The 15,056-nt window shown below is 38.2% G+C and overlaps 1 protein-coding gene across 3 annotated transcripts in view; it reads left to right on the top strand.

Annotated features, from left to right (window-relative positions):
- FAR2 (fatty acyl-CoA reductase 2) overlaps positions 1-15,056 on the top strand; it is a 140,845-nt gene that overhangs the window by 100,393 nt on the left and 25,396 nt on the right. For all 3 annotated transcript variants that reach the window (XM_044228287.1, XM_044228286.1, XM_044228285.1), the window contains exon 3: positions 11,364-11,539. In XM_044228287.1, the coding sequence (XP_044084222.1) occupies positions 11,364-11,539 (176 nt within the window). The remainder of the gene's footprint in view (positions 1-11,363; positions 11,540-15,056) is intronic.

Below are 15,056 nucleotides of genomic sequence, written 5' to 3'. Positions count from 1 at the left end.
TTTTGGAAATCCTCAACAAATTTCCCCTTACATGTCATCAGCCTGGGTTAGGTCACATGTCCATTTCTGGACCAACCCCTGTGGCATGAGGTATGCCATCTACTGAATTAGAAGCTCCAGATCTAAGCTAACCGTTGGGCAGAGGATAACAGAGCACTTAGATCAAGACACAAAAGGATAGATGTTAGGAAGAAATCTGCCTGCCAACTCTTGGAATAGAGGACCAGAAAAATGCCTCCTGATATTGAATACCTAAACATGGTGGACAAAATATCTGTTTGTAAAATAATCTTAATACATCACTGAGCTAGAGAAAAAACAAGAACAGAGGCAACCTTGAAAAATTAGCTACCGGGGAATTCTGAATGATCTTGGGAAGGATCTTGCATTGGGAGTGTAATAATCAGTCGTAACTCAATTAAGGTGCAGAGAGACCAAAGCTGACATTTGGGTTAAAAAAGCAAAATAGAATTTCTTTATGGGTTTTGTTAATGTAAAACACAAAATAATCAGTGTTTTACTTTGACTAATCCTAAACATAGCCATTGATTGGTCATCTCCAATGTAGAGATAACTAAACTAGAGCTTGATTGTAACTCAAAACCAACAAAAACCAACCAGCAGCCATTTGGCAAATCCCTGAATGCTTAGGACTCTCCATTTCTTTCCCTATAGGTACCTTCCTGGTGCCATTTTTAAACCTTTCAAGTGTATTAGATTGGCCAAAACCAATAATACATTTAGTACCCCAATGTTTTCACTTTCACTTTTACGTCTAAGACCTTTCTATTGTCTTTTCTTTATATCTTTCAAGATACTCCCAATGATTTGGGGTCCAGCACACAGGGAGCCTTCTGTAAATGCTCAGGCTCACATACCCACCCTCTGCTAAGCCTTTCTTCACACATTTAGTCTCCTGAATTCACCCTCAGAATAAAAGTATTTTTCTTTCTTTAATTAAAAGTCTGTCCTCTCCCTGAAGAAGATTTTACTGTTTATAGTGGAACTATTGGAGATTCACAGTTTTAATAGGAAATAATTACTAGAGCATCAAAATGCTCAAGAGATTAAAATATGGAAATGTCTTACATTTCTAGCAATTTCTGTTTTTGTAGCAAAGGCATTCATTATTCTTTCATAAATGTTTGACTTATGTTGTTGGATAGAGAATGGACAGAATGGACAGATCTTGGGCTTCTACCTAAAAGCAAAATAATGTAGTTTAACATTTTTGTAACCTCTTTTTTTTTTTTTTAGATTTATTTTTTTGTTTATTTGACAGACAGAAATCAGAAGTAGGCAGACAGGCAGGCAAAAAGAGAGGAGGAAGCAGGTTCCCTGCTGAGCAGAGAGCCCAATGCAGGGCTCAATCCCAGGACCCTGGGATCATGACCCAAGCCAAAGGCAGAGGCTTTAACCCACTGAGCTACCCAGGCACCCCTGTAACCTTTTTTTTTTTTAAATGTGAGACTATTCCATATGAATTCTAATGTTCCTCTATTCAGTTAGAATTTGGGGAGAAAGTTACAAGTCGATTATTCCAAATATGTGGGCTGCCACAATCGACTTTCTAAGACAGGGTTCTACTTCAGGGAATACACCCATAAAACTTTGATTTTCTAGTAATTCTATCTGCATTTATGCTCCCCTAATGTCAGATCCAGTGAGAGTAAGAGAGTCTTAGGTTTGGCAGATAATACACCATTTTCTCAAGTGTATTAGATTGGCCAAAACCAATAATACATTTAGTACCCCAATGTTTTCCCTTTCACTTTTAAGTCTAAGACCTTTCTATTGTCATTACTCTCATGTGTTACCACTGTCCACTCCACCAAATTTGGACATGTGTTACCACTGTCCACTCAAACCATGGGTCATGAACCAAATTTGTTGAATGAAGAAGTTTAGTGTGTTCCAGTTTTCCAGTGGCCTTATCTGGGCCCAGGCCAAGCGTTACTTCCATTATCTGGCCACTCTCGCCTCTGGTTTCCTGTCTGGGTTAGTGTTACTGTCAAGATTAGTATTATTTTCTGTCTGGGTTAGGATTACTTCCGGTAAGCCTCTAATTCTGCAGATATTTATTAAATATCCACGAATCAAGACCCAGTTTAGATTCTGTCATTTAACTTTATTTTGATGTAGGCAAAGTGACTGACATGCAGCCATCCCTTATTCCTAAGTAGGGCCCAGTATCACCTTTAAGCAATATTTCTCTTAAGCAATATTTAAGCAATACTATGTGTGACTTCTAACCCATTTTAAAGTAATTCAGTGTTCTTAAAGGTAGCTTAATCAGAGCGGGTGTGTGAGGCCTAGAAATATTTCTTTGATAAAGTAAAATGTTATCAGTTTGCCTTGATTCCCACTAAGTGCCCAGGAAATACGGTCAAGAGAACATCTGTTGTATCTATCAAAATTTAAGCATCTGATTCATTCCTTTCCTTTCATGGTATGGACAGCTACCCCCTCTCACTTCCGGGCTTCCTGTTTCCGTGCTTTCAGAGGGAGACAATTAAGTGGGAGATGTTTTGGAAAAAAAGGTTCTTTTAAATCGTTGGGCCACAGGGAACTGGGGCTTGAGAATCAGAACAGATCAGTTTTCTCATGTATAAGTAAGTTTCCTAAGTATGTTCAGGTCCCTTAAAGGAAGTTATCAATAGAGGGAAAAATACCTGAATTACTGACAGATTCTCGAGGACTTCCTCACAAAGATAATTAAGCAAGCACTCTAAGAAAACAACCAGAGACACACGAAAATTGTACAGATACCTTATTATAGTATTATTTATGGTAGCAAAAACTGGAACCAATCTGAATATTGTATAATATAGAAGAGATAAAATAAGCAATAATACATGTGTTAAACTAGTATAAGGACATTAAAGCTCATATTTTATAAACTATTAAATGACATGAGAAAATACTTATATTCAGTGCAAAAAAAAAAAAAACAACCCAAAACTATATTCAGTATAATCTCAACTAATGTCTTTAAATGCTGCAAGGATCTTGAATTAATTTTATTGATTTTTTTTTTTTTGGCACTTCCAAGTTTTCAAATTACAATTATAATGAGGATGTTTATTTTTATGGTGAGAAAAAAGGTGCCCTCTTTTGTAGTGAAAAAATATGAGTGGTAATCTTAACCTTTTCCAAAGTTTTGAAAATATAGTGAAAATGAACGTTTCGCGAGTAGAGTGGGGAAAGAAAAACCCAGTTTTTCTAAAGTAAATAAATAAGGCAGCAAAGCAATCATGAATTTCCAAAACTATATCCTCAGCTATAAGTCCAGTTGATTTTGAGTTTTGAAACTGATTATCAAAATTAAATAATTTAGCTCTATTTTTGTTAGAAATATGATTTCAGGTATTCAACATGATTCTTTTCTTAATCTTTTAGTATCTTTCCTAAAATCTGAGAAACTTCTAAGGAAAATAAGATTTCATGTGCCAAAATGTCAACATGCTCATCCCAGGTCCATGCTATTCAACTTGTGGGTCCCGGGGGCCCCTGAGCTGGCTGCATAATCTCTTACTTATGAAGAATGTGTTCATTTCATTATGCATCAACCAGCTTTTCATTGTAGCAAAAAAATTTTAGAGAAAGAGATCGATGCTTTATCTATTTTGTTGTTTTGCATATGGCCCTGCTTAACAAGATATGGCTGTTCCCCATGACAACAGATAATGAGTTGCCAATAAATCATTCAGCTGTCAAGTTCAAAGAAATGTTGAAAGGTTCGTTAGTGCCTTAAAGCTGTGTTTCTTTTTCCAACAACCACGTCCCATTTATACCCATTTAGTATGTTAAATTGGTCATAATCTACTCTTAACAACTGTTTAAGAAAACATCAAGGAGATAGTATCCATATTTGAAAAAGAAAACACCAGGTCCTTGAAATTATATGAAGAGTGAGGTTGTTAATAAGAGTAACTGAGAAATCAGTATCTAAAAAATATTTTATTGACAGAATCCTGAAAAAGGTTGGACAGTTCCTGCTGAACTGTAGTAATCAAATAAGGGAAGGGTTACAGTGAGATTAGGCTGGATTTAGAATTAATCATCTGAGAAGACCAGGCAAAATTCAAGGTTTCCAGGGTGGAAGTATCTTGTATGATGTCACCAGGAAATGGATTTATAAACAAAGACAGAGCTTGGCAGGTTGTGCTGGATACTTCAAGTTAACTTTTCTGGAAAAATGCGAATTACTCAATAAGCTCTCATTTGTCCATGAGATAAATCAACTTTGAAATACCCTGGAGAGTGGTGGTTAATGAATCATGCTGGGTCACACACTGGGCTCTCAGTTCACAGAACTAATCATGTTTAAGACAATAGAAGATAGTAACATTTTATGAAATACTTTATTGACTCCTTTCACAAAGCTGTCTCTGTGTAGTAATTTCTAGAAGGCATTAGATAAATTAATCCCTGAGAAGAAAAATAAGGCACTTAGATGAACTTTGAACCAAATAAACCTGCAAAGGGAAAGTCAGCAGTCTGACGTTGTTGAGTACTAAGGAGCTTCCAAAAGAAATGTTCATTTCATTTTCCGTACAAGTTCCTGGTTAATTTTCAAAGAGTTTTTCATAAGGAGAAAAGGATTTTCCTGTTTGGTTCAAGGTTACGGTGTAAAAGAGCTGCTTGTTACCAACCAACTTCCAAAATGAAATTCTGATTGATGTTGATGATGCTGTTATGTCTGTACAGAAGGCAAAGACAATTAGAAACAGAAGTTTGTATTTTAAATTCCCAAGCCAGTTTTGCTCCATTACTATTTTTTAATTTTTCCTAAGAAATGAGGCCACAAAAAAAACAAGAGGCTTCTATGAACTCAGGACAACTAGGAAGATATCATCTTGCCGGAATTTACATTTCCCCATGATTAACAAACACACTTTTAAGCGAGTGTAGCTGGCCGTCAGTTTGACAGGTTTTCAACTCAGAATAGTTGAAGCCTGTTAAGCCTCCCCACTGTGGGCCATTTTCTTCCTCTTAAAAGAAAAAAAAAGAAAGAAAGAAAGAAAAAGAAAGACAGAAATTTATTTGGTCCTGGGGATATAATAACAATCCCAGAAACAGAACCAATTTATTTTCTCAATCTCTTACTTTCTTTTACAATGCAATTTACTGGGTAATTCGATCACTGGCATGATTTCACACACCGGCTTCTTGCCTTCCTGTTCAATTTCTTCCAGTCACATCAAGTCTTTTCCTTAAAAGCTTCAAATTGCCTACACTCCTTTCACTCAAAAAGTCACCTCACCACAGGATTCAGCCTGACTCTGAAAAACAATTTGCAGAGATAGCTGCATCACGTGGTATCATCAGAAACCTTGCAATGCACGCACACGCACACACACGAACGCACAGCTGTCTGGTGAGCAGCTTTTGCAAACTGAGCACTGCTGTATATACCGAGTTTTCCTGTGCTCTAGAACGTACTAAGCAGCAGGCACTCTGCTAGGCATCTGACTTTCATTAGTCTATTCACCCTCACAAACCTCTGTGCCATGCCCGCTTGCTACCTCACGGAGGAGAAACTCATCCAGGAAAGTTGTTGCCTCTCCCAGGAAATGCCGAGGAAGTGACAAGGAATTTACAGGCGATTCTCTTACCTCTAAAGCTCACGCTGTCCCCACCACCTTGCATGGCCTTCCCTGAGAAACCACGTCCTGTAAGCTCTGATTCTCGTGCCCTGCTCACCAGGTGGTCCGTTTGCCAGTGACAACGACCACTTCCTTAGGAAGGGAAGATGATGGCCACTTCTGGACTAGGACCATGGCCTTTCCCATCCTTTCCCGTGGATAATGCAGGGATACCATCAATTGTGCTAGAGAGTTGGGAGTCCTCTCCAGATTGGTTTCCATCTTCCTGGCCACCCCTGCTCCTTTTGGGCCCCAGGAGCTTAGTTTCTAAGAACTCTGTGAAAAGGACGTTGGGGACACAAAACAGCAAGACCGTGAGCTGAGCACCATGTAGCGTTTGTTACAGATTTTTATGCAAAGTGTTCTAAGACTTTTTAATGCAAAATTGTTTTTAGGAATAGCAGATTATCTGCTGAAACATGAGTTCTCAGAGAACACAGAATGAGATAGTTTAGTGATTAGTGTTTTAGATAAATATGCAAATGAAAATACCAAAGCCCCTAGAGGTGAGTAACTATGCCCCAGTCACACCGCTAATAAACAGCAGAACTGGAATTCAAACCTGGGCCTCCCTGACTCCAAAGAGCCTGAGATCGTTCTCAGTGGCTCTCACATAGTGTGTATCAGGCTCACTGGAGAGCTTGTTCAAGGTACAGATGCCCAAGCTTCCACTCAGAACTGAGTTAGAATCTCCAGGGTCAGGACATCTGGGTTTTTGTTTGTTTGTTTGTTTGTTTGTTTTTAAAGACTTTCTAGTTTACCCTTCTACGTGCCAAAGTTCGATAATCACACTGCTACCCCTACTGCTTTATGGTCCCATAGAAATGGTCCTCATGAAGTAATAACAACTTCTAGGTTGATCCTGTCTAGCTTATGAGAGTTACTAGGGAATGAGCAAAACTTTAACATTTTGTAAGTTTTCATGAATCTTTATATTGGGTATGATAGTTTCTGCCTTAATTTACTTGCACTGATTTGATATATAATAGTTCTCAACTTAGATTACGCATCTACCTTGCTAATTCCTTGCAGAATCTGTTCATTTGCTTTCACTCGGCACTCCCTAATTTCTCTGACAAATGTTACAGGTTCTCTTCTGCTGTAGGACACCTGGTACTCCACAGAGATCACCTTTAGCTTAAGAGAACTTGCCTTCTGTTTCCCAATTAAAAATATGAGGCAAACTTTGATGGGCTACTGGAACTAGAGAATGTAGTTATATTCAAAGAGAGGAACTCAATATATTGAAGATCAAAGACTCTCAAGATTATTAAATATACAATGACTTTGGAGCTCCTGGGTGGCTCAGTCTGTTAAGGGTCTGCCTTTGGCTCAGGTCATGATCCCAGGGTCCTGGGTTTGCTCTCTCTCTCAAGTAAATTTAAAACAAAACAAAACAACAACAACAACAACAAAAAACAATGACTTTCACTGGTCTGTCTGTGGGGGCTGCCAGTCCGGGTACCATACTTGGTGAAAGAATGTGGGTATCTCCAAAGTGAGGTCATGTGGGTAGCTCGGTCTGAAAGTGTCTGCCTTCAGCTCAGGTCATGATCCCAGGGTCCTGTGCCAAGCTCCCCGCTTGGCAGAGTCCGTTTCTCCCTCTCTCTCTGCCCCTCGCCCTGCTCATGCTCACGTGGGCACGCTTTCTCTCTCAAATAAATAAGAACAAAATCTTTTTTAAAAAAAGAAAAAACAAAGTGAGGTCATGTGGATAACAAGATAGTTGTAGAAATCCGAGTTCAGGACCTCTACGTAGTTTCAAAAGCATAATATAAATGTCACACCCCCAACCCCTTGCCCAATTCCTGCTTCTAATAAAACTGCAATCATAGTGTCTGGCTACAAAAGTCATACCCAAGGAGTTTATCGAATCCAGAAAATTTCTCTTCCTGGTCTTCTTTCTGCTGAATTTTCTCACTTAGGATATGTAAAGTTTCTCTCCTGTGTCTGGGTTATCAGTAACTATTACCATATATGGAATGGTCTCTTGTGTTTAAAACAAATTACGAAAGGGAAATCCTTGCTGTGTAATGTCAAATCAATAGAACAGTCCTAGACTTCCCAAGAGAAATGTATAGTTTTGTTACCAGTTTGAAATAATTATTTTTTTTTAAATTTATTTACTTGAGAGAGACAGAGAAAGTGGGGGGGGGCATAGGGAGAGGAAGAGAGAGAATCTTAAGCAGGGCTCAAGGGCTCAATCTCACCACCCTAACATCATGACCTGAGCTAAAATCAAGAGTCGGACACTTAACTGACTGAGCCACCCAAGCTCCTCAAGTTTGAAATGTTTAGAGAGCCTCTTAGCTGTGATCTTTCAGTGACCACAGATAAGCATCCTGCCTCTGTCAAGAACAGGGTTTCAGGAAATGGGAACACAGCAGTCCCTCCTTGAGTCTTCCTCGATGGCAGGAGCTACTGTACTCTTTACCTTCTCAGTCCGATGCCATTACATAAAGACTATATGAAAAGGAATATGATGAACTCTTGAATCTAAAATAACTATATCAATTTCTTTATTGGTGGACCTTCAATGACATTTTTGAAATTTTATATTTTTTCTTCACTCACGTCTGTTCCATCTATTTTCTTCTTACCCTAATGAATGTCTCACATCAGCAAAAGGACTTTTCTGAGAGCTGGAGTCCACAGAGGACTCATTTGCAGCATTTCTTCTGTCCTTTGGTTGTGTCATTATTACAAAAGCAAAGGTTCTGCTCTGAGCCTTTTTGGTTTCCATTTGCAATCATGCAGAGACCCAAGGGGACACTTTGTTTCTTCTACCTGTGGTAGTGATCTGCTGTCTTTTATCCCACCAACACAAAAGAGCCAGGGAACAATTTCGGGAATCAAGCTCCCACTTCTGGTTCTACCACTGTTCTTACAGTAATTAATTTCAGTGTAACAAGCAACATTGGAGTCTTTTCAATGAACTGGGTGCTGTCCAGCATAAAATGGTAAACAAGAACCAAGGAGTTTACCAACCAGAGAGGGACATTTAAGCCCCAACTTTAAAAATGAATATTAATTTTCCAAATGAATGTTTCACCAAGTTTTTTGAAATTATATTTCTTTCACCAAGTATGGTACCCGGACTGGCAGACCTATCCGTTGAGCTGGCTAAGATGTACATACTTGCCAAACATACTGAGTCAAGGTCTCGGAGGGTAGAGTAAGGAAGTCATTTTTAATTGGTTCCTAGATCTTTCTTATGCCTACACAGTTTGAAAACCACTGATGTCCTGTAAAGAGAAAGGAGCCAAACACTATTGTTCATGAACAATTAATCCACGTTAACACTCCAGCTGGAGAAGTTCTCATCTTGGGACCAGTTAAAAACGACCAGGGAACCTGATGTGAAATGCAAACTCCTGGGTGTTCCCCAGTCATTTCTTCTTTAGTGGGTGGGGCCAGGGGCTGGAAATACACACTTTTAAAGTGCATCTTAGTGATTCCGATCCAGTTCGCTTGGTGGGTAACACTTTGAAAAGCACTGACCTATTGGATGACGGTTGGCTGTAATCTCAGCGGTCTATTTAGAATGTGGCAACATTTAAGAGGTACTATTTTGTTAGAGGCTGGAGCAAAATGGTGAGATGCCAGATGAGGCAAATTGTATTAGTGGGCATGGAGAGCATAGTAAAATGTGACCCTCACTTAGCCCTGTGGTTTGAATTGCTGCAGCCAATTCTCTGATTTATTTCAATTGACCATAATAAATCCCATCTGGATTAGAAAACTTAAACTTTAAAAAGAATTATACCATGTGCACTCGGCTGTGCCCTGTCATTGGAAAATATAATCAATAAATAGAATATAGCTCAGAACAGTTATTTCCTAAAATGGTAATTATCTCCATTGATCACATTTGCATAGGTGGGCTGGAGGTATAATATGGTGTAATGGGGTTCTCTGCCTTTTAAAGTCATAAAAACCAAAGGCAAAAGAAAAATCTGTACGGTAGCTTACATCATGTGGGAGGAACTCCACTGCTGGAAGGGTGGACACTGAAGTCATTTTCCACGTACTACTCTAATGTAGCCAGAAATCATCACAGGTCAAAGTCAAACACTCCACAGAACCTGAAATAAATTTCTTGTGAATAAAATCTGTCATGCAGACTCAGAACCTTCTGCAAATCAAATTATTAAAAATGGGGGAAATTGTGCAAATTTTAGACAAATTTATCCAAAAAGATCCAATTTGTTGCATGACTAACATGGACTATGGGAAGGAAAAGCTTTGATGGAGAAAACCAATATTTAGCTTGCATGAGCAAAATTACAAAAGCTGATAAATATCTTTCTGGAAGAGCCAGAATGACCTTTGTTGAGAATGTCCCTCAGACACTGGATCCACCGCATCAGTCCCAAATGTCTCAAAACCTTTGAGGGTTGATCTAACCTCCAAACGCTTTTCAGAACTCTAGTCCCATTGCTACTGCAAGGCTGCTCCTGCAGAGAAAAAAAAATCGTAGCTCAAAGGCAGAAGTGTAGTATCTCACCAGGTCAATATGTGGACTTGACCTCCTTCTCTGATCATCTTCACTAGATTCCCACAAGGGCCTCTGAACGTGGTCTTGCCTGATTCAGATGAGACATGATTTCTTTTAGTACCTTCGATCAATTTCTTATTAGCCAATAAAAGAGCCTAGGGTAGATCTCCAGTGGAGGGAAGAAGCCTGCTATTCAGGATCAAGGAAGACATGCAAACTGTCTTCAGGGGCAGAAGGGGTAAAGGGAATAGGCTCAGCTACTCTACTATGATTAAAACCACAGACTAATTTTCTCTGCTCCTAACCTTCCTAAACCTTTAGCTTTATTTTTTCTCACTGCTATTAGCCCATGCCAATACTACAGTAGAATTTCCTTTTGTCAAAACAGGTTAAAACCAAGAACATTTTTTTTAAACTACATTCTTTGAGAAAATGGAAAATACCAGTTGAATCTAAGAACTTGTGTGTGGAGGGGAAAGTAGAGACTGTTCCCACTGAACAAGGGTAATAAAAGCTAAAACTGCCAGGGCTCTTTCCTTTTCCTTTATAAAGAAATTAGAATATTAAGAAATCAATTAATATCCCATAAAACGTACATGTGCTCATGTAATTCTCTTACTAGACAATAACTGCCATCGATATTGGAATGAGATTATATAAAAGTTTTATTTGTTTTACCCATTACAGATTCACCGAATTTGTTATTTTCTAATTATGTTTGTGCTGCTAAGACCTACTACTGTTCCTCTGGGCCAGTTAACTAAGTTGTTTAGAACTTGCGTCCATGAGACCTCCCTTGTAAAGGCTAGTGGCTTTGCTGGTAATTTGCAAAGGCTGGTAATTTTGCACTGAAAGCCATATTTCCCAGCCAAAAATGGAAACAATCACCATATATAAACATGGGGAAAAGAGGAGGGGCAGGATATGGACGGCTCACTGTTATTCTTTCAACCCCGCAGGAAAGGATCAAAATACACTCCTTACTGGTTATTAGAAATGACTTTTTTGAATGTTTATCAAATTAAGAGGAGTGGAAATTATACCAAGCCGACCAAATTGCAGCAGGTAAAACAAATGGCGCTTGAGTAAATGCCTTCTTGGAGTGGTATTACAGATAAAACCAGTTTTTGAGAATTGCGATGGGACACGTCAACAACAACAAGAGCAAATTGATGGTGATGACTCTGTCTGCATGTTGATTTCTATTTGTGCTTTAGCTGTTTCAACAAGTCAAAGAAGTTTGTCCAAACGTGCATGAGAAGATCAGAGCTATCTACGCGGACCTCAATCATAATGACTTTGCTATCAACAAGGAGGACATGCAAGAGCTTCTCTCCTGTACAAACATCATCTTCCATTGTGCGGCCACCGTGCGCTTCGATGATCATCTGAGGTACGTGCCCACTTCCTGCTCATGGCGCACACGGGTGCGTGTGTGCGCGTGGACACACGCATGTCAGTTTCCTTGTGGTTTCTGTTAAAAAAGAAAAAAGATGTACGCAAGCGATGAGTCACTAAATTCTACCCCTGAAACTAATAAGATGCTCCATGTTAACTAAATTGAATTTAAATTAAAAAAAAAAAATTTAAAGGTATATTCTCCATGAAAATAAATTCAAAGGACTCAAACTCCCAAAAATCTCGCCACCCGGAGACTACCACTTAATATCAGAGAGAGCATCCGTTCCAGCTTTTCTTTACACATCCATAATAAAATAGACTTATGTTCAACTTCACCAAAAAATGGCATCATACTGATAATTTTTTAGCGACTTGCTCTGTTATATCTTTGGTTATCTTTCGTTGTGAATAGATATTCTTTATAATTTCTAATGACTGTATGACATTCCATTTTACGTGTCTATAGTATACTCCACCAGTTCTATATTGGTGGATATTTTTGGATTGTTCGAATTTTTCAGTATTATAAACAATGCTTCAGTGAACATCTCTGTGCTTGCTTTTTTTTTTTTTTTTTTTTTTAATACCATTGTGTGCTTTACTTTGGGTAAATGTCCAGAAGTAAAATTGTTAGAGATGTACCAGATGTGCCCAGGTTAGAAACGATTTACATTTTGACATATAATGCTACATGGCTTTCCACCTGGGCAGTATTGATTTCCGTTGTCCCAGTGCACATGAATCCTCATTTCTTTTTTTTTTTTTTTCTTTTTCTAAGATTCTATTCATTTACTTGACAGAGTGAGATCACAAGTAGGCAGAGAGGCAGGAAGAGAGAGAGGAAGAAGCAGGCTCCCTGCCAAGCAGAGAGCCCGATGCGGGACTCGATCCCAGGACCCTGAGATCATGACCCGAGTCGAAGGCAGAGGCTCAACCCACTGAGCCACCCAGGCACCCATGAATCCTCATTTCTGATACCCACAGGCATACTGGATTATCATTCTTTACTTTTAATGTTGGCAGTATAATGGGAATGCCAATCCGTAATTTGATTTTTATTTTGTTGATAATGAGAAAAGTTGAAGGCATGGAAATGCTGATTGGCATCGTATTCTTTTTTTTTTTTTTTTTAATAAACATATAATATATTTTTATCCCCCTGGGTACAGGTCTGTGAATCGCCAGGTTTACACACTTCACAGCACTCACCATAGCACATACCCTCCCCAATGTCCATAACCCCACCCCCCTCTCCCCACCCTCCCCCAGCAACCTTGTTTGTTTTGTGAGATTAAGAGTCTTTTATGGTTTGTCTCTCTCCCCATCCCATCTTGTTTCATTTATTCTTTCCCTACCCCCCAAACCCCCCACGTTGCCTCTCAGCTTCCTCATATCAGGGAGATCATATGATAGTTGTCTTTCTCTGCTTGACTTATTTCGCTAAGCGTAATACCCTCTAGTTCCATCCATGTCGTTGCAAATGGCAAGATTTCATTTCTTTTGATGGCTGCATAGTATTAGCATCTTACTCTTTTGTGAAATGCCTATTCGTGTTCTTTGCCTGTTTTTCTACTGAAACATTTTTTTCTTGTCAATCTTAAGACTTGTTGGAATATTTAGCATATTGATTTTTGGTCTTTTACAAAGCTAAAATACTCTATCATTTGTCCTCAACTATTTTTATTATTTATGTATTATTCATAATTTCTTCTACAATTTTTATTGCTTAATTTTCTCCTTTACATCTCTGACCCATTTAGAGGGTTTTTTTTTGCCTATAAAGAGAAATGGGAAAATTCTATAAAAAGGAAAGTGATGTGGGTGTAAATATAGAGTAGCTTTTGAAAAATTTCTAACAGATGTCTACTTCTTAAGAAACATTTATTAAATGATTTGTTTTTACTCTTTATTTAATGAAGCTCTTATAATATACTGAATTTCCAATGTTGGACTCTTCATTTTTGTTCCATTACTTAGGCTTTCTCTCCCAACACCACAGTATTTTATTACAGTAATTTTTTACTTTATTAGGCAAGTATACGCACATCATTCTCTTTTTATAGAATTTTCCTGACTATTCTCATCTGCTTAAGATAATTTTTCCAGCTTCTTTGAAAGCTGGGAATTTGATTAGGATTACTGAATAAGAACATGTCAACTACTTTAGAAAAACAACATATTTAAAACATTGGCTCTTCCTATCTAAGAACAATATATTGTTTATTCAATTTTTCTATAACCCTTAGTGAAGTTTTATTTTAGTGAAGTTTTATATAGTCTGTTCCTTTTTTCTTAACTGGATATATTTTTTTAATGTTCAGTTTTGAATATGTGCCTTTCTTCCACCGTATTCTCCAGTTTTTTCCTTTAACGTGACTTTTATAAATGGACGCATTACTGAATGAATCATTGCATGTCTCAGGGTAGGTTTTTTCATTGTTGGGGTTTTTTTTTTAGCTCCTTTGTTTGTTTCCCAGATACACAATTATGTAATCTGATGGGGATTTTTGTGACTGCCTTTACAACAGTTACATCTGCTAATTCCTTATGTTTTCCTCTCTAATTACCAGGTGGAAGTTCAGAGCAATATTAAGTAGTAGTAGTAATTGCAGCCATTCTTCTTGGCCCTGACTTTTTTTTTTTAAGTTTTTATTTATTTATTTGACGGAGAGAGAGAGAGAGAGAGAGAGAGAGAATGCACAAGTAGGCAGAGGGAGAGGGAGAAGCAGACTCTCTGCCTAGCAGGGAGTCCAATGCAGGGCTTCATCCCAGGACCTCGAGATCATGACTTGAGTCGAAGGCAGATGCTTAATCGACTGGGCCACCACCCAAGAACCCCTTGGCTCCCCTGACTTTAAAAGCAGTTCTCCTAACTTTTCACCATTAAACATGATACAGGCTAGCAAAGGGAAAGGGGTGTATTTTAATCATTTATTCTTATTTTAATGATTTTTTAAAAATTAAATTGGAAATGGATACTGAACATCATTTTAAAATTTTCAAAATACATATCGAGGATCATTTCATTTTTCTCTTTTTTATTATCTTTTTTGGTTAGATTAATAGGGTTCCTGATACTGTATAAACCTTGTGTTTCTAGAATGAACCATTTCATTGTCATCTCTTATTATACTTGTAGAACTTGGTATTCTATTAGCAAAAATTTGGGATTTTGACATTGATTTTTAGGTCTGACCTGGACCTTTGCAATAGAAATTTCTTTCTTTTTTTATTGATTTTTAATATTTTTAAAATTTATTTATTTGACAGACAGGGATCACAAGTAGGCAGGGAAGCAGGCTCCCTGCTGAGCAGAGAGCTTGATGCAGGGTTTGATCCCAGGACCCTGAGATCATGACCTGAGCCGAAGGCAGAGGCTTAACCCACTGATCCACCCAGGCGCCCCTGCAATAGAAATTTCTATTTCTCATTCTCTATCCACTGCTACTCTCCTACAATTCATTTGAATTTTTACAGCTTCTTGAGTTAGATGCTCAATTTATGTATCT

This window comes from Neovison vison, chromosome 12, assembly GCF_020171115.1.
Source record: "Neovison vison isolate M4711 chromosome 12, ASM_NN_V1, whole genome shotgun sequence".
Taxonomy (NCBI): Eukaryota; Metazoa; Chordata; class Mammalia; order Carnivora; family Mustelidae; genus Neogale; species Neogale vison.
This window is presented reverse-complemented; position numbering and strand designations above follow the sequence as displayed.